General features: G+C 56.9%; 2 protein-coding genes across 2 annotated transcripts in view; both read right to left on the bottom strand.

Annotated features, from left to right (window-relative positions):
• Positions 1-644: 644 nt before the first annotated feature.
• Positions 645-5,040, bottom strand: LRRC14B (leucine rich repeat containing 14B). The gene is made up of 2 exons (XM_006742713.3): positions 3,827-5,040; positions 645-1,892 (listed from the first exon to the last, which is right to left on the bottom strand). Exons 1-2 carry the CDS (start codon positions 4,714-4,716, stop codon positions 1,247-1,249), a joined length of 1,536 nt encoding a protein of 511 aa, XP_006742776.2. The 5' UTR covers positions 4,717-5,040; the 3' UTR covers positions 645-1,246.
• A 153-nt stretch (positions 5,041-5,193) lies between these two features.
• The window catches only part of PLEKHG4B (pleckstrin homology and RhoGEF domain containing G4B), a gene marked incomplete at its 5' end in the record, with an annotated part of 54,247 nt that continues 41,372 nt past the window's right edge, over positions 5,194-18,068 (bottom strand). The window contains 9 exons of the mRNA XM_081825779.1: positions 5,194-6,353; positions 7,784-7,920; positions 11,123-11,383; positions 11,621-11,728; positions 13,216-13,396; positions 14,024-14,194; positions 15,931-16,161; positions 16,239-16,328; positions 17,401-17,653. Coding sequence (XP_081681905.1) covers positions 6,027-6,353; positions 7,784-7,920; positions 11,123-11,383; positions 11,621-11,728; positions 13,216-13,396; positions 14,024-14,194; positions 15,931-16,161; positions 16,239-16,328; positions 17,401-17,653 — 1,759 coding nt within the window. The remainder of the gene's footprint in view (positions 6,354-7,783; positions 7,921-11,122; positions 11,384-11,620; positions 11,729-13,215; positions 13,397-14,023; positions 14,195-15,930; positions 16,162-16,238; positions 16,329-17,400; positions 17,654-18,068) is intronic.

Below are 18,068 nucleotides of genomic sequence, written 5' to 3'. Positions count from 1 at the left end.
GTCACAGCAAAGCAGAGTTGTGACTGTGTGTAGGACTCACATGTTCTGCCACATTTGTTTGTGTCTGGCATTTGGGATATGACCTATTTCTCAGTCCTTGTCTGGAAATTTCACGTGTAGCCACTGGTGTGTGCTATTAGGAAACACCAATCTGATAATCATGTGGGGTTGCTGAGGCTTTTATGAGTCTTCCTTATAGACCTGATGAGCAGATCTCAAGCAGCGAGCCTGCATAAGTGTCTTCTGGAAGGTTCCTTCCTTTGAGAGTATCAGATCCTCAGTTAATGATTCTTTCATATTTGCTATGGGAGCTCCTATTGTTTGATATTCAGTGACTTTTTTCTGCATTGACAGAGTTCCTCCCCTCAAAAAAACTGTTCTTTCCCACCCTTCTCTGTATCGAATTCCCTATCCTTGCTCTTTGTAAGTCATCAGGATAGCCAGTCCTAAGTATGTAAATGTTAACCCGTGGGTTGGAACCTTTAAGGTAATGGATATTGTAGCCCATCTGAATGTCCCCCACTCTTGATTCTCATAACTTCTGGAGTTTCTTCAGCATGTGGTATATTTTATTGTGCTCCCTTGTAAGATGAAGAATTATCTATTAAAATTACATTTTCAACAACAACAACAACAACAAAGTCACCAAGTCCAAATGTTGTAATTAAACATTTACACGCCAGGACTCAACCACACAGAGGAGCTCCCCTCGGTCTGAGCAGAGGGTCCTCTGAGGTCAGCGTCCAAAGGGAGGTAGGAAACAGGGGCAGCGACGGTGCTTTCACTGGCAGGGCTTTCTTGCAGTGACAGAGGCCCTCCGGGAAGCCATTCTGCATCCTCAGGGCTGAAGCCATTAACAACAAGTCGCATGTGCCATGCTGGGCAGGAGTTTGTAAATATGAAAACCCATATCAGCGCTGCAGACGCCCCAGACGTGGCACAGGGAGTACTGAGTTCTGGGACAGTTCTCACATTCTCTCCACCCCCGCTGGACATCTGGGCTCCCCTCCTTGCTCCTGTCCCTCCCAGCACCATTCTACCATCTGCCACCGATGTGGCCTCGAGTCACCTCTCCCAGAGCAGGGCTTCCTCTCGTGCAGTGCTTAACTGATGCTATGTACGAGTCTCACTAAGAGATGCGTTAACTGGTGGTGGCTGGGGGAGCGGACGCCCAAGCCTGCTGACTCAGGATGTCCAGGCTGCTGCACAGCTGAACTGCAAGGCCCCCCTTGGTCTGCTCAGGGGCCTACTCCATCTGTTCCAGTGCTCTGGAAAAGTTTTCTAGAGCAGCTTTGAAGGCTCGCAGTAAGAAAGCTCCAAGTTCATTGCTTGTTTCTTGGATATCTGGATCAAAACTTCCAAAGAGGGGCGTGCAGACTTGGATGTCTCCCCGGCCAGCCCGAAGCAGCACTGCACGGAGATCCTCGGCAATTACATCATATTTCTGCTGGTCGAATTTGGACATGGCCAGCTCGTCCTGGGGGTAGGCGGTGCCTTCAGGGTAGCAGTCCTTGGGCACTGGGAACTCAACATACCGCAGCTTGGGCAGCTCGCAGAGAGCCATGAAGAGGCGCCTCAGGGCCTGGGCCGGCAGCGGGTTCCCCAGGAAGCGGAGCTCAGAGAGCTCGCGGCAAGGGCTCAGGGCCAAGATCAGCATGCTCACGTGGCCATCCTCGATGCTGCACTCCTCCAGGGTGAGGACCCTCAGCGTCTGGGCAGCCCGGCTCAGCAGCCTGAAGAAGGTGGAAGGAAACAGGCCGAACAGGCTGTGTCCACTGAGGTCCAACACCTCCAGGTGGGTGGCATGGGTGCAGTCTGCCAAGAAGGCCATGTCTGCGTGGTTCAGGGAGCAGTTGGCCAGGTCCAGGGTCCTCAGTGGCGTCCGTAGGGGGCTAGGGCAGGATGGAAAATGGCACAGGTGAGGGGCGGTCCCAGAGAGGACTTCTGGGAGGAATTCAGATGGATTCTATCTCATAGGTCAGCAGACTGCAGCCCGAAGGCCAAACCCACTGCTGCCTGATCTTACTCAGCCTGACAGTAAGATGGTTTGTACATCTTTAAACGGTAGGACAAATCAAAAAAGAATGATACTCTTGACACGTGGAAATAACACAAAATTCCATTTTTAGTGTCCATAAATAAAGTGCCAATTAGAACTAGGGTCACTCCTTCGTCTGTGGCTGCTTTGGGGCTGTGCCACCAGAGCTGAGTCCTTGAGCCCTGGCGTGGCCGAGGATGGTGCAGAATTAACTTTACCGAGACAGGCCTGGCCTCTGTCCTCAGCTCCTCAAATGTTAGATCTGCTTTGCCGACCACCCACTGTGTCTGCTCCCATGCTTGCTCTAGCACCGCGGTGCACGTGAACTGGTATGAAACAATTTTATGGTGGGAAAGGGCCATGGGGCCATCCAGTCCAGTTTTCGTATGGCCTGGGACCTAAAGACCCTCCCGTGTTCTGCGGTGAGTGGGGTAGATGGCCCGGCATCAGCAAATGCACAGCTCTGCCGGCAGTTCTCAAAGTGAGGGACTGCACCTGCCCCCGGGACTTGTGAAAAATGCACATGCTCAGCCCACCCCGCCCTGGGGACGCTGGGCCTGGGTCTGGTGCTACCAAGCTGAGCACTCAGTGCAGGAGAGTATATGCAGTCTAGTTCTCTGCCCACCCCCTCGCCTGGGTCCCCCACACCTGTACTCCCTGCGTGCTGAGAGCCTGGTGTCTACCCACCACGCTGTCCTTTTCCCGGCCCCTCCATCCAGGTCTGTTGTGTGGGCTAAAGAAGCCAGAGTGGCCCTTGTGAATAAGGAGGCGATCACGTCAGCCTCCTGCTCAGAACCTCCAGGGGCTTTGCTTGCTCAAGAAAAGCTGAAGCCCTTCCCTCCTTCCTCCCGCCGCCCCCACGCTGCCCTGCCTACTGACCCCACCTTCTCCCTGCTGACCCTTGACCCCTCCACATCACCAGCTTGGGCCTTTTGCTCCTCTCACCAGGCTGCTGCATTCTGCAGGCTCAGTGCTCCGGGTCTCTGCTCACAGGTCACCTCAGGGACTCAACCTTCCCTGACCACCCACCGTTCTCCGGACCCCTGGCCCTGCTGGTGCTCCCATCCTTGTGCATTGTCCTCCCCTCACACAGGTGGACCCGCTGACTGGCTCCAAACTAACACAGTACACAGAAGCAGTGACAAGTCAGTCTCAAGAGCAGGTTGGGACTGTGGCTTCTACCTGGGTGACCTCTGGTTCTCGGATCAGCCGCCCTGTTGTAAGAACTCCCAGCAGCCAAGACTCAGAGGCTGCCCGCCAACAGCCACACGCAGAGCTTGGAAACTGATTGCCTCACCCTCCCGGCCCTCCAAGCCCTTCAGAGGAGACCACAGCCCAGTAGACCCTAGCTGAGCCGGGTTCTTGACGGAGCTTGTTGCCATATGCCCAGTGTTGGGATAATTTGTTACAAGACAGGTGAGTAATACAATATAATATCATCACTTCTATGTTGTTTGTTTCACTAATCAGCAAATTTCCTGTCTGCTCACTGACAGAAAACAACAGTCCTCCTTGAGTTCTCTGTGCTGCCAGGCTACACACAACCCAGCCCCACTGGGTCTCCCCCCTCTGTCCGTGCCCTCCTGCCACTCTGCGCCCTCCTGGAGTAAAGGCAGAGGGAGCCGGGAACCTCGTGGCCTTGTAAGCAGCCAGGTGTCACCTGGTGGTCCCTCGTACATCTTCAGCCTGGCTCCCCAGAGGGCACCCTGTCACCAGCTCTGTGCTGAGGAGCTGTGAGCAGAGACCCCGCTCACCCGGCCTGGCCCTCTGCGCTATCAACCGACTCACCCGAGCAGTTTCGGAATCTTCCCTGTCAGCGTGGAGAAGGCCACACTGAGCTCAGTGAGCTGGCTCATCTGGCTGAGCTCCCAGGCAATGGAGGTGAGGAGGCGGTCCTCGCCATCAGGGGTTGAGGCGCTGGTGGGGGGCGCATCGAAGGCCTTGGCAGGCAGGGTGAGCGAGGCCAGCTGGGGGAAGCCCACCTGGGCCAGCAGCTGCTGCACGTGGCCAGCATGCAGCCGCACATTGTGCACCACCTCCAGCCTGCGCAGCTCACCTGGCCCGGCCAGACGCAGCACCTGCAAGAGTTGGCTGGGGCCCAGACTGTCGGCCCGGAAGGAAAGGCAGTGCACACGCAGTGGGGCCGGGCCTGCCGGCCCCAGGGCCTGCACCACCACCTCGAAGTTTCCCTCTGTGACGAAGAGGTCGGCGAGGACCCAGACGGGGCGCCGGGCCCCTGGGGACTCTGCCTGCAGCCGGCAGCATGTCCTGGCTAGCAGCTCGGTGCGGCCCCACCTGCCCAGCGCCCTCCCACAGGGGCACTGCTGTGCCTGCATGTCTCGGACGCCTGTGAGGTCAGCCACACGCAGCCGCCGTGGGCCCCCAGCCCGGAGCACGTGGTCTGCAAGGCCCTGCACACAGGCCTCCAGGCAGGCCCTGCAGGTGCGGTCTCGCAGGTCCTCGGGGGCTTCTGAGCGCGGTCCGAGCAGCGCACTCAGCCGGAACTCCTCCAGTGGCCAGTGTTCCAACAGGACACGGATTACCTCCGCCTGCTCCAGCAAGTAGCTAGCTTTGAACAGGAGTGGGTAGAGGTTGTGGGCCACACCGTCCAGGTTCTGTTGGGCCACCTGGGGGTGAGACACCAGGGCCTCAGCAGAAATGAAGCGTAGCGATCTCATTGTGCCCGCCTGTGGTGGCCCAAAAGCAAGACCGAGCTCTCCCCTTGAGATTCTCCCAAAGATGTATGCCCTTCTTGTTTATTTTTAGCTGCAGCTGCTGTGAGCAGTTCGCCTTTGCCAGAAAGTAGTGAGCAGCCCCTTTGGTCACCTGACGGCTATTCTGGTCGTGGAGGCGTCTGGCAGTGGTCAGCCTGTCCTTGTGCTGCTCAGCTGGTGAAAGCAGAGCTGTCCGAGTGCTTGGCTCAGGGACACTAGGCCCCTGAAAAGTGCCACTCCTGCCCACCGCAGGGGTGGCCTGTGCTTGGGAGCTGCAGTGGGCTGCATGGCCCTGGGCGTAGACCAGGGAGACCCCAGGTGAAGGCCCTGCTGCCCAGGGCCACGTCCCCTCAACGTCACGGGAGCCAGGCTCCCTGGGTGAGGCCTTCAGGTGACGTCCCTGGGTACAACAGAACCAAGGAAGAGAACCGTGACCACGTCTTAGAAAAACACGTCTCATTTATTTTTTTTTATTTTTATTTTTTTAAAGATTTTATTTATTTATTTGACAGAGAGATAGAAAGAGAGCACAAGCAGGCAGAGAGGCAGGCAGAGGGAGAGGGAGAAGCAGACTCTCCACTGAGCAGGGAGCCCGACGTGGGGCTCGATCCCAGGACCCTGGGATCATGACCTGAGCCGAAGGCAGCTGCTTAACCGACTGAGCCACCCAGGTGCCCCTGCGTCTCATTTATTTATATTCCTAAACTTGGGAACAAGTCAGCATCGAAACAAAGTAACAAAGAAAACAGCTTACAGCAGCTGGAAATCGCCAAGTCACTGTGCTGTGGAACCAGCCTGTGCACCTGGCTGCCACCTGGAGGATGGGGGTCTTGTGGGGAAGACACCCCACAGCAGGAAGCTCATTCAAGGTCTGGCATCTACCCAGGCTTTCCCTGCTTATTATTATTCTGCTCCTCCATTTGGTGAGGGGTGGTCCTCTCGGGACACTGTCCACACCCCAGACCTCAGGCCCAGCTGCTGTGCGCTCACCCCAACCTGGGTCCCAGGCCCACAGGGGGTGGTGGTGGTGACTGGTGGCCCCACTGTCTACACATGCCTTGTTAAAAACGAAAGAAAACCGAGATTCCAAATATACTCAGAGGCACCCCCTGCACCTGGGATACACCTCAGTGGGTTCTGCTCTTGGGGACCACTGCCCACGGGCCTGCGTTGCCTGGAGGGCCAGTGAAACATGGCCCCAGAGGGCTCGCCCTGCTCTGAGACACCCCAAGTCTGCCTGGACCTCCCCATGGGAACCAGGGTTCCCCGTGCTCTCACCCCAACCTCGCTGCAGCCTCCCGAGCATTGGGGGAGCTCAGAGCAGTGCGCACATGGAGGTCTGGGCCACCTGGCCCTCTGAGCCCCTGAACTGGGGTGGAGAAGCTGTGCAGGTGGGATGGAAGAAGGCCAGACGATGTCCAGGCAGGCAGGACCCATGGCGTGCTGACTGCGTGGCCGGCGCTGGAATGGGGGTGTGTCAGGAGCCCCAGCATGAGTGCCTCATTCCCAGACCTCCGGCCCAGGTCTGGGTGGAGGCCCCTCTGCTCCCTCCGACGGGGACTCTCCCCGGAGGGGCTGAGCCTCTTCCAAATACATCCCAGCTGTGAAAGAAAGGCGGTCGTTACTCACGGCCACTTGGTGCCCAGGGTGTGCACAGCACAGAGTCCTTGTCTGGGAGCTACTGCTGAGGCCCTGCACCCTGCAAGGCCCTGTCAGACTCATGGACACACAAGCTTTTGAAGAAGCACTTGGGGCCAGCATGGACAAGGTCAGGGCAACAGAGTCAAGAGCGTTCTCTGCAAGGCCGGCTGCCCTCATGGTGCGTTCCGCGCCTGGGTCTAGGCCCAGATGGAGCCTGCCGGGTGGCCACCTTGGCTGGCATCACCATGCATCTGGGGGTAAAAAGGTTCTGGCCCCGAAACGTGTCAGTTCTGTGTTTGCCGTTCTGATCCCAGAACACGAGTGCATGTGTGCGCCCCAGAGCATCCTCTGTCAGGGCTCCAGGGCAGGGGCTATGAGTGGATGTCGGGGAGGCCCCTATTCTCAGGACAGGGTGCTGGGTCCCCCAGGAGCCACTCCCAACAGAGGGGTGCCCTGGAGGTTGGGGCAGGTGGAGGTGGTCCCCACTGGCTTCCGTGGCTAGGCCTCTGGGGAGTGACTGCACCAGGGGCCAAGGGCCCCCTCCTGTTGCAGGAATTCCTGAGGTCTCAGAAATAACTCCACACCACTCTCTTGGGTATGCAGTTTCCAGGGGGTTTAGACAGCAAGGTCCTGGGGAGGTTGGTCAGGGGACAGGGGTAACAGGGGAACAACCTTGCTGGCCAGGGTGCCCCTCCTGGGGGGGCTGTATCACGTCTGTGACTGTGCTTGGGAGCATCTGGAACAAGGTGGAGACATGGCCAGGCAGTCTGGCTGCTGGTGGCATGCTCAGCACCTTAGGGTGGCAGTGGACAAGAGCATCCTCCCGTTACTTCAGGGTAGCTGGTACAGCCTACTAGACAAACCACTGTCCAGAAACCTTTGTTCTGGCAGAAGGAGAGAAAATCACTGATTAGAGCCCACGTCACTGGTCATTGTCAGTGATGTGGGGCGTGTGGACTAAAGACCCGTCCCCCACACTCTACGCTCAGCATACCCTCAGACTCGGCCCTTCCCTCTGATGCTGCCCAGAAGCTGGACTGGAGTGTCTCCCCAGAACTGGGGGGGATGGGGGTGCCTCCGCAGAACGAGGACCGCGCTTGCCAAAGTGGATACGTGTGTGACCTGAGGCTGGGCGAAGGTCAGTTGAGACGATCTCTGTGAAAGAGACTTCCTCTCTGAGTGTTCCCCTCCCCTGGTCACCCCATCCCTCCCTCTCAGGGGTGATGTGTCTGTGTGTACGTGCAGGGCTGTGTTTGGGCTCTCCCCTGCTGGCAGTGGACAGGGAAGGGCCAGGTCACAGGCAGAAAGACCCACCAGGATCCCTGGGCGGGTCCTGAGCCTCCCACGCCGGGGCGGGGGGGCGGGGGGCGTCTCAGGAGAGGGGACTCACCGTTGTGGTGTACTGGCTGGGCATCTGCAGCCGTGAGCCCCTCCTGGGGACAGCAGGGGAGGCGCTCTGGGGGCCCCCCTCAGAGAACAGCCCTGGGAGCCCAAGGCCACTGTCCCCCGATGACGTGCACTCCGTCACTGCAAAGAGGGGCTGGGTCAGGGCTGGCTGCCCTCTCACCTCTGTGCTCAGCACTCAAGGCCCCCCGAAGCGTGTAAATAATGAGGCGTGTCCTGTGCGTGCAGACTTATCCCAGGACAACCGTGAGGCTGGGACAGAGCAGACCGGATGGCGCTGCTGGAGGCCACACACCCTTATGAGCAAGTGTCTCCCGACCCTGCTTTTCCGAAATCAGCCGACTGGGAGGGTCGGCCTCTCCAAGCAGGGAGCCTCCGGCTCACACCAGGCAACTCGAAGGGGAAACACAGGAAATGAGACCAAAGAAAGGCCACCTGGCTTAAATAAAGAGCTGGAGCAGGTCGGACGAGGTCTCCGCCCCAGAGGGCCGTCGGGGTCTGCTCTGTCAGTGCAGATGAAGCTGCAGCCTCGGCCCTGCCCGCCGCGTAGGCACAGACTCCCGTCGGCTGGCTTCTGTGCAGGGGTCACAGTGCTGTTTCTGCCCGGAGCTGAGGCGGGCTGAGCAGAACCCTCCTGCACAGACCCTGCACCTCCACGGGAGAAGAGAAAGCCCCACCTCCAGACTCGGGCTTCAGTGGGGTGTGCCAGCCCACGTGGGAGCTGGCGAGGACGCCAGCAGGAAGGTGCCGTGGCTCTGGGCTGGCAGCGTGGGTGCGCCCGGAGCCGTGCTCCCCGTGGGCCCGCCCAGGACACAAGCTCGACCAAGGTGGCCGCTGTTCTGAGCAGGTGTGCAGCCCCTGGAGCACCTGGGCACCCCCACAGGTTTCAGGCCCAATGCCTCCATCTGGGCAGAGACGGGTTTGGGGTTGGTGGTGCCCTCCGAGTGCTGTCACGATGGCAAAGTCACGCTGGGGGCTTGGAAGCACGTGTGTCCCGAGCAGTGTTGCCCTGAGGAGGGGCCTCAGCAGGGCTGTGGTACTGTGGGATGGATTTTTCTGGGAAACCAGATACCTGTGACCCCCCACGTCACACCTGTGGTGATTCTGCACACGCAGGAGGCTGAGGAAACCAGCCAGGTGGCCCTGCCAACACATCCGCTCCCTCCACGTGGAGCTGAGGCCAGGCCAGCGCTCACAGACCACAGCACCACTGTGTATCCGGGCGCGGTTGAACAGGTGGATGTACGAGCCCGGCCATGCGGCCCAAGCATATGGACACAGTCCACAAAGCACATGCGTGTCGCTCACAAAAGGGCGTTTGTGCTCCATTCCCACTCCCCGCGGTCACGGATATGCTCAGCCTTCATCTCTATTTTCCCATTAGTCCTTCTGTTCTCTGTTCTCTTCTTCTCTTTCTGCTACGTTCTTTGGGATTGAGCTACTCTTACAATTCCGTTTTATCTCCCTGTAGGTGTATTGGCTGTAAGTCTTTGTTTTGTTATTTTAGGGGTCATTTGGGGTTTAAAATGTCTATCTAACAAATTAGGTGCCTCCCGTGGTATTGTACATCTCGGCCACGATACAGAACCGCCATATCTCCATACGTTCTGTGCACACACATCCCACCGGCCTCAAGGACATTAATGTGGTGACCCCTTTCCACCGTGCTTGTTCAGACAGCCCACTGTCTCTTACAGAGCTTTCAACAGAAGAGTCTTCCTTTCTGCCGCCTCTGTTCCACCTAGTGTCACTGTCCTTCTCCCTGGAGAACATCCTTTAACATTTCACGTGTGCTGCTGAGGAACGGTTTCAGCTTTCATGTGCATGAAAATGTCCTTGTGTCACCATTTCTGAAAGACATATTTGTCACGCTGAACTCCAGTTTGATGGTTTTTCCTTTCAGATCATTCTAACTGTCCCTCCCCCACCCCGTCGTCTGCGATGAGAAATGTGCTGCCACCCTGCACTGTCCCTGTGCGCAGAACACGCCGACTCTCTCTGGCTGCTTTCAAGATGTTCTTTCTGTTCGTCACCAGGTTTCCAGTTTGTGATGTGCATTCATGTGTGCTTGGGGCTCATTGGCCTTTGGGCCTGTAGGTTTACACCCTTCACCAAATCAGGGAAATATTCAGCCACTGTTCCTTCAAAGTTTTGTTGTCCCTCCATTTTGGGGCTCTATTACGTGTTTATGAAGTCACTCGGAGTTGTCCCACGGCTCACCGATCTTCTTCCTTGATTCTCGGTGTGTCACTTTGGATAATTTCTATCGATACATCTCCACTAAGTCATGCTTTATGTTAACCCTACCCAGTGACACGTTCACCTTAAGTATTGTGGCCTTTTATCGTGCTTAGTCCGTCTTATCTTCCCTGTTGTGACTGAACATTTTGGACATCAGGGACAGAGAATGATAGTGTGAATGCCAGGACTGGTAATTCTAACAACCACATCAGTTCCAGCTGGTTTTGCCTGATTATTGCTCTTGTTATGGTCCGTTTCCTACTTCCTTGCATGCCTAGCACCAGACAGTGTGTATCTACCCTGTCGGCTGCTGGATATTTTTGTAATCCTATAAATCTCCTTAGGCTTTGCTCTGGGATGCAGTTAGATTACCTGCAAACGCCCTGTATTTATGACATGGTGGCAGGTCAGCAGGAATGTTCAGTCCAACACCCCTCCTGAGCAAGCCCTCCTGAGGACTTACCACCGCCCTGGGGATGGGGCTGTTGCCCGTCTGCTACTGGGAACAGGTGTGTGTGTGTGGGGGGCGGTACTCTCTAGTCCTCCACATGTTCCGGCCTGGACAGCCTCCTCGGGTGCGGTGCTGACCAGCCTTCTGCTGGACCCAGACCTTGGTGCGGTGCTGACCAGCCTTCTGCTGGACCCAGACCTTGGAGGCCTGTCACCGGGCGGGGCTCCCCCGGCCTGTCCTTCACTGAGGGTCTGCAGGCTCTCCGTACTGCACCCGGGGGCTTTCAAGGGAGAAATCAGAGCAATTACAGGGCTCACATCACAGTCCTGTCTCTCAGGTCATTACCTTTGGTGCCAGATGTCCTATGTCTTAAAAATCTTGTTTCATATACTTTGCTCATGTTTTGTTTTATCTGGTTTTCGTTTGCTTGGTTGTTTTAAATCTATTCTCCGTCACCTTGTTTTAGGTGGAAGTGAACGTTTTTGTTGTTTTTTTAATTAAAGAAAAATTATAATGTGTTTGAAGACTTTTGGAAGTATATAAGAGCAAGCAAGTTAAATGACCAGGTGAACTGCCGCCCACCCCTGGACCCAGCTGTTGGAGGCTGGAGCGTGTGCTGCTAGGCGCACTCACGCATGGAAGGCTGGCTCCCCGTCTCCTGCTCCAACTCATCCTCCTCCTCGAGGCAGGTGCGCATGTTGTAAGGTCTGGGCCAGGAGGCGGAGCTCAGCAGGGCTGGGCTGGCAGATGCTTGCAGGCTCAGTGGCCCCAGGGCGGAGGACGACTGGCTGCCGGAGGAGGAGGTACTGCTGTCAGAGATGGTGGAGTGTGGCCTCTTAAAGGTGGCGGTGTGCTCACAGAGGGGAACAACCATCAGTGCTCGGGTCCATGACTCTGGAAGGGGACAGAAAGGAGGTGGTTTGGCTTTTGCTCCCCAAGTGCAGCCCAGATCCGAAAACGAAGTAGCCATCTGGGAAACTGACCGGGTCCCTCCCACTGCAGTCACGTCAGGCATGATGTGGCCACCACCCGTCCAGCCTGCTCTGCTGGCTCTTGAGGCCCACGGTGAACACCAGGGCCTGAGTCTGAGTCAGTGGGACAGAGTGAGGGGTAGGGCTGAAGCCACGTTACCTGCTCCCTTCTTGACAGCCCGGTCACTTATGGCTGCCTTGCTGGGCTGGATGTCCATGAACGGTTTGTTGCCTATCCCCATTGACACCATTTCTTGCATTCTGAGTTCTAAAACAGAATAACGTAGGACAACTTTCCAAGCAACTGTTTGGCTTTAGTACCACTCCTGATGATGCTCTGTACCCAACACCGTCCATCCAGACCAGGAGCATGTCAGGGCCTGGCCCAGCACCCTCTTTGAGTGTTGCTGGGGGGCCAGAGGTGCTAGGGCTCCCGTTCCGGTACATGCATCTGCTCTGACCTCACAGTGGCCTTTCTCAGGGACCTCAAGGAGCAAACAAGGAAAAGAGGACATGGGGCTCAGGAACTGGGTGTCCAACTAGGGAGAGAAGGGAAGGGTCCCCTGTCAGCATGAAGGACAGTGAGCCACTCAACAAGCCCAGCCTGCAGGGGTCACATGGCTACAAGAAAGACAAACTGACAGATATTTACATGTCTTTGAATACTGAGCACAGGGTGAGGGTCTGAGAACGAGTAACTCCTTGGTAAAACCGAGCAAAGAAAACCAAAGATGATGGTCATAGTTGGGGGGGGGGGGGCAGGAACAGAGGAGACTGGGGAGGGCAATGGGGAACAGGCCAGGGGCACTTCCTGCTCCTCTTAAGGGCTGGGTCCACTCTAAGGGGACTGAGGAGCCAGCGGGTGTCTGAGCAAAGTTGCAGTGCACACGTATGCACGCGTATGCACATGCACGTGTGCGTGCGTGCGCATGTGTGCGTGGGGAGGCCTACCCTCTGAAGGAAGCTGCTGTGGGGAGGCGGTACTGCATCTCTGATGACAGGTCAAGACGCTGGCCAGGGTGGCAGCTGCCAAGGGGTCAGGTGGTCGTGTTTCGACCCTTGGACATTGGAGCCCTTTGGGTTTCTCAGGCTTGGGGAGTCAGAGCTGACAGAGGGTCAGCTTGGAGGGGCCGCCATGCAGACGGCATCTGTAGCAGCCAGACTGGATGAGTGCCATCCTGTGGGTGTGAACAGGAGGTGCCCCAGTGATGAAACTGGGGGGTGGAGGGGAAGAGCAACCAAGGGGGCTGACTTCTAGGAGCAGGAAACCTAGGTGGGGTCCTGGCACATGGGGCATGGCGCCTGACAGAGGAGGGTCCTCACCTCTAGGGAGGTCACAGGCGGGCCATCAGCCCAGCGTCCAGGAGGGCAGGGAGCTTTGACAACAGGGTGATGCAGAAAGCAGTGGGCCTAAGGTGTCATGGAACATATTATGGCAACATCTCTGGGAACAGGTGTCTTGTTTACATACAAGTAAAGGAGAAGTGTGTTTGTGTGCTGATTGACGTATCCATCCATTTCCACATGGATGGAGGGGGCTCTCCAAGGGCCACCTGCCCCAAACTGGCCCCAAACACCTACCCACGTCCAAGCCACTAACCCCTGGACTCAAACCCCTGCCTGAACCCGGTCCCCAACCCCTGACCCCACCCCCCTGCCCTGAACCCAGCCCCTAACCCCTGCTGGCCCCAAACCTCTACCCCAGGCCAACCCCCTAAACATAGAGCTGGCCCTGGGTGGCCCTCTTCTGCCCACCTCTGTTCCGCAGAGCCTGCCGCCACAGGATCTGCCCTATCATGTGGGTCCAGGCCGTCTTGACCTCTGCAGAGCTGGCCTGGAGAATGTAGGTGTCCTGGGACTTCCGCCGCCTGCGGAACCAGATCTCAAACCTCAAGCCGCTGTCTCCGACGTTCTCCGTCATCCCAATCTCTGCTGTCTGCACCATAAGCAAGTGGCAGCAGAGTCAGCAACCACCGATCCTCACTTGAGCAACTGACCTCTCTCTGGCTGGCCATCTGATCCCAGCACCTCAGTGCTGGAGTTCCTTCATCCAGACACCAAATGGTGGGGAATGAACTCGGTTCCCACCCATGTGCACTGGCTCCATCTTGGAGCCTCAGTTTCCCCACTGGAGAAAGGGAGGCTGGACTGGAAGGTTCTGTGGTGCCCTGGGGATGTTGCCCTGGACGGGGCCACAGGACCGCTTCTGGTGTACCCCTCTGCATTAGCAGGTAAGGGGTTACAGGTGTGGGCTCCTCCTGGGAGCTCAGGAGCTCAGAACCTCCGTAGGGTGAGGGCCAAACTTGGAGACTGGCTCAGGGGAAGGCCACCTCCAGTGTTGGCCTTCACCAAAATCTGAGATGAAGTTACTTACCAGTTGAGGAGACTCAATTTTCCAGCCACTGAACCAGTACACAGAACTATAAAGGACAAGTGTCTCCTTGCAGCATTTGAAGCTCAGACACAGAACCCCAGGAAACAACAAGTATCACATGCCCCTGCTCGTACCCAGCAGACCAGGACCTGACTCCCCGTGGCATCAGGGGTGAGGCAGATGTGTTACCTTGAAGGACTGTTTGTACGTGTAGATGTCATAGCCCCCATCCACCTTCCTGGTCTTGCTAAACAGGATGAGGTCTTCAAAGAGGAACACGTGCCTCAAGTACTTTTTCCTTCCACAGCACACGATAAACTCGTCCTGGCATCTCAACTGCCCCTGCTCCTTCAGATCCACCTGCAGACGGAGCAAGCCTCCTCAGGGACCCTTGGACCTGCCCTCACCCCATCCTGACCCCTGGGGAGAGGAGAGGGGCTGGAGGTGGAACTGCTCGCCAATGGCCAGTGACTCACTCAATGATGCCTGCATAAGGAAGCCTCCGAAAAACCCAAAGGACAGGGCTCAAGAGCTTCTGGGGTGAACGGGTGTGGTGCCCCAGGGAGGGCATGCCCCTCTCCACATACCTGGCCCTGGGCCTCTCTTCCATCTGCTTGTTCCTGAGTATCACCCCTTACAATAAACTGGTGGTGTCGTAAGTGAACTTTCTCTGGGTTCTGGTTGTCACGACTGACGTGTGTAGTGTGTGTCGGGGGGCCGTCTGGTAGGACAGGGAGCCCTTCACCTGTGGGATCTTACCCTATGTCCAGGCGGATGGTACAGGATTGGGTTGAGTTATAGGACACCCAGCTGGTGAGAGAGAATTGCTCAGAGGTATGGGGAAAACCCACACACTGGAACTGGTGCAGAACCCTTAGGGCCAGGTAGGGCTCCTGCTCGTCTGCATGGAGGTTACAGCTCTTCAGTTTTATTTAACTTTCCACTTGAAAGTCCTTGTGTTCATTTTAATGGAAGCCCCCTTGTTAATGTGGAGCTAGTCTCACTCATTACTGTATATAAACACCCAATGGGGCCAACAGGGAGTCAAGTTATGAATTCTGCAGCTGAGCTGCTCCCTTACCCCCAGAAATCCCTCCAAGCTGCAGTCTGGGCTGAGGTCTACATGGGAGGATGTGGCCTGCATGTCCTGGCCAGGCTACAGCTCCCATTGTGGCGTGTACCCCAAACCACAGACACCACTGCTAAGTCTCTCTCATGACCTTCCAGCCCACGGACAGCCCTGTCCTGGGGGCTGCCTGAGAATGGCTGGTTCAATCCCAAATGACTTGGCTGGGCCTGCTGAATGGAGGGCTTCTGGGGGTGACCACACTTGGGGTGCCCTGAGTCCTCTACGGCTGTCCACGGAGAGCTATACTCCATGCCAGACTCCATCTCTGGTGCTGGCCACAGCCACAGGTCTGCCTTTTCTAGCTGAGGCCAAAGGTCCCACCTTCAAGCCCAGGTGGGGTCAAAGGACAGGGTGTCAGCGCATCTCCAGCCGTGCCCACACATAGGTCAGTTCACCTTGCAAGGCACCCAGGGTCGGTCGTGGGAGGACAATCCCTGTGGGGTGGTGGCCTGGGAGCCGTGCCACATCATGGCGGCCAGAAGGGCTCATGCTCAGATTGCTGCTCATGAAACTCTTAACGCTGATTTTAGCAGAGCATGCACATTTCCATTTTGTACTGGGAATTCTGTGGCTGTCCCTCCAGCTGTCAGAGACAAGGGGTTCTGCTGGAGAAAGGGCTCCTCTTCTGTCTATGCTGGTCCCGTCATGCCACCGTGTGGGGGGCATGCACGCCAGGCCTCGGCACCCCAGCAGAGAGCCAACGGTGGTCTGCCCCAAGCCTGACAGCCACGCTCAAGTTTTCATGCATCCAGTTGTTTTAAAGTAGCCCCAATAAGCAGATGGTTAGCCATTCAGAGCCTGGCGCAGTTGCCTGGGCATGAAGCCCCTCTCTGCTGCCCTCACCTGCTGGCCCCTCGGGAGGTCTCAAGCTTCAGGAGACTTCCCCAAAGGAAAGCTCATGCAGTCTGACCCCAGGCCTCATCTTTCCCGAACTCAGGAGAGCCCATCAGGGCCTCGGGGCACTTACGTCACAGCCTCGGACGGCATCCATTGCCAGCAGGTCATTGCCGTGACGCAGCTGGAAGCGGACCACGTCTTCGGCAGCCCGAAGCTCACCCAGCTCCTGCTCCCAGGCGGGGCAGCTGCTGGCCTCCCTGACCAGGTCCTGCAGCAGCAGCGCATACTTGCCCATGCGCTGTACGGGCTTCAGCAAGTAGGAGGCCAAGTCCATCTTGTCGCCCAGCTCCCGCTGCTTGTCCTGCAAGGGCCGGGGTGAGAGGGTCAGCCCGGGCCAGGAGGGGGGCAGCGCGGCTCGCAGGGTGGGGGGGGGGTGACCTTGAAGAAGGCGTTGCCGTGGCTGCAGAGCAGGGCGTCCGACTGGGGCTTGTTCTTGCTGTAGAGTGCATACATGCCAAACTGTTCCTCCTGCAAAAGGGGAGGGCACCGTGCACCTGAGTTGGGGGCCCAGGTCAGAGTCTCTGCCTCTGCCCCCACCCTCTCCGTGCAGTCCCCCTGCGGGCATGAGACAAGGAGGCTCCACGCTGCATTAAGACCATCTGGGCTTCCCAGCACGTGGGGGCAACTCGGGCCGATGCCAGAGTTCTGGAATTGATCTTTACAGTACACGTTTGGGGGAAGAGAAAGAGGTCCGTCTGGGAAGGGGCATGGGGAGTGTTTGCTCACTAACAGTCAAGAACCAAAGTTGTGTCAACATTTAAAATTCTCACCATTGTTGTCAATATAAAGCAACACAGAGTTCACCTTATGGCTAAAAGCACCTTCTTAGAAATAGCTGGAAAGATGCAACATGGGATTTCTTTCCTCCTTGGGCATTTCTGTTGTGGTAATCTACATTTAATGATGCTGGGGCCAATGTCTCATCTTCCCACAGCCCAGATGCCGTGCGTCACCACTGCCTGGAACACTGCTTGGGCACTACTTGGTGAAAGCATTTTCGTTTCAGACTGAAATCAGAATTCTATTAAGACCCAGACAGGGAGATGTTCATATTCACAGCTGAGAAGACACTCATCAAGGAGAGAGCAGCCCTCCTTGAGTCAATGTGCACGCTCCATGAGCCTCTGTCGAGACCCTGATGGGGCTGGCTGCAGGCGGGACTGTGAAGGGGACCAGGTGGGCTGTGCAGGAAGCAAACTGATTTGGGGAGTTGCTCTGGGCCAATCACCTCGAGTGGTAAGTAGAGGGATGTGTGTGTGACCGTGCAGGTGAACCCCCAGTGTCACGTGGCTCTGGGGAGGTGGCACGGAGCCAAACGTCCAGTGTGATCCGACCCACAGGCTTCTTGTCTACTTTGGCGTCTGTTCGTTGACGGGTCTTATGTACTGTTAGGGACACGTTTCCTAGGCCTGGTCTGCGGTGACCCAAATAACCTGAGACGTGGCACCGACAGACCCAGGGCACCCTGGGCTGATGTCACCTCTGCCTGCCGCACGGGGCTCTGCCACGTGGACCCAGCACCTGGGAAGGGGGGACTCACGTGTCTCAGGAACCCGCGGCCCGCCGCCAAGGGACCACGCTGGCAGCGCTCCAGCTCTACGAGGAAATGCTGGTGGTGGAAGTCGTAGAGCTTCTCCAGGTTCCCAAAAACAATGCTGCGCTTCCCTCGAAGGTCCTGGGGCAGGTCCGTTCTTTCCATTTCTGGAAAGTAGTTGTCGATGACATACCCTAAGGACCTAACATACTCCCTCTCCGTGGAAACCATCTCGGCCATTATGTGCTGCAGTCGGCTGCTGGAAGACAGAGAGGTGGGTGGGCACTCAGGCCGGTGCAGCCCATGGCCTCACTCGGGGCCTCAGGAGACCCTCGGTCAGCGTGGTTCCTGCTTCACACAGAGACAAGATGCTTTGCAAGCCCAGAGGCGTACACACGATTAGACGCGGGCAGGAGATGCACAGTAAACAAGAACTTTCTGATTAAGTGTTCTGTTCAGCAACGAATCCTGTCACGTGTGCTCCGTTACCTGAGTTGCTCCTTTGATGTAAACGAGTAAGATGAGAAATACGGGGGAGGGATGCATATTAGAAAGAAACCGGTTGCATGAAACTTCTCTATACTATTGGTCACAGCCTTTTAGGATAAAAGATGCTTCCGGAAAGTAAAAAAGAGAGACTCCCAGGACCCCTAACTTCAACCCGGAGTCCTGAG

Source organism: Leptonychotes weddellii, chromosome 7 (assembly GCF_054177405.1).
Source record: "Leptonychotes weddellii isolate Sample4059 chromosome 7, ASM5417740v2, whole genome shotgun sequence".
Classification (NCBI taxonomy): domain Eukaryota; kingdom Metazoa; phylum Chordata; class Mammalia; order Carnivora; family Phocidae; genus Leptonychotes; species Leptonychotes weddellii.
This window is presented reverse-complemented; position numbering and strand designations above follow the sequence as displayed.

What these genes read in the sequence shown, in the direction of transcription:
- LRRC14B (XM_006742713.3), bottom strand. Translation starts at nt 4,716, where the DNA reads ATGAGATCGCTACGCTTCATTTCTGCTGAGGCCCTGGTGTCTCACCCC. An exon ending in AAGATTCCGAAACTGCTCGG is followed by an intron (nt 1,893 to 3,826) that starts GTGAGTCGGTTG and finishes ATCCTGCCCTAG; the next exon opens with CCCCCTACGGACGCCACTGA.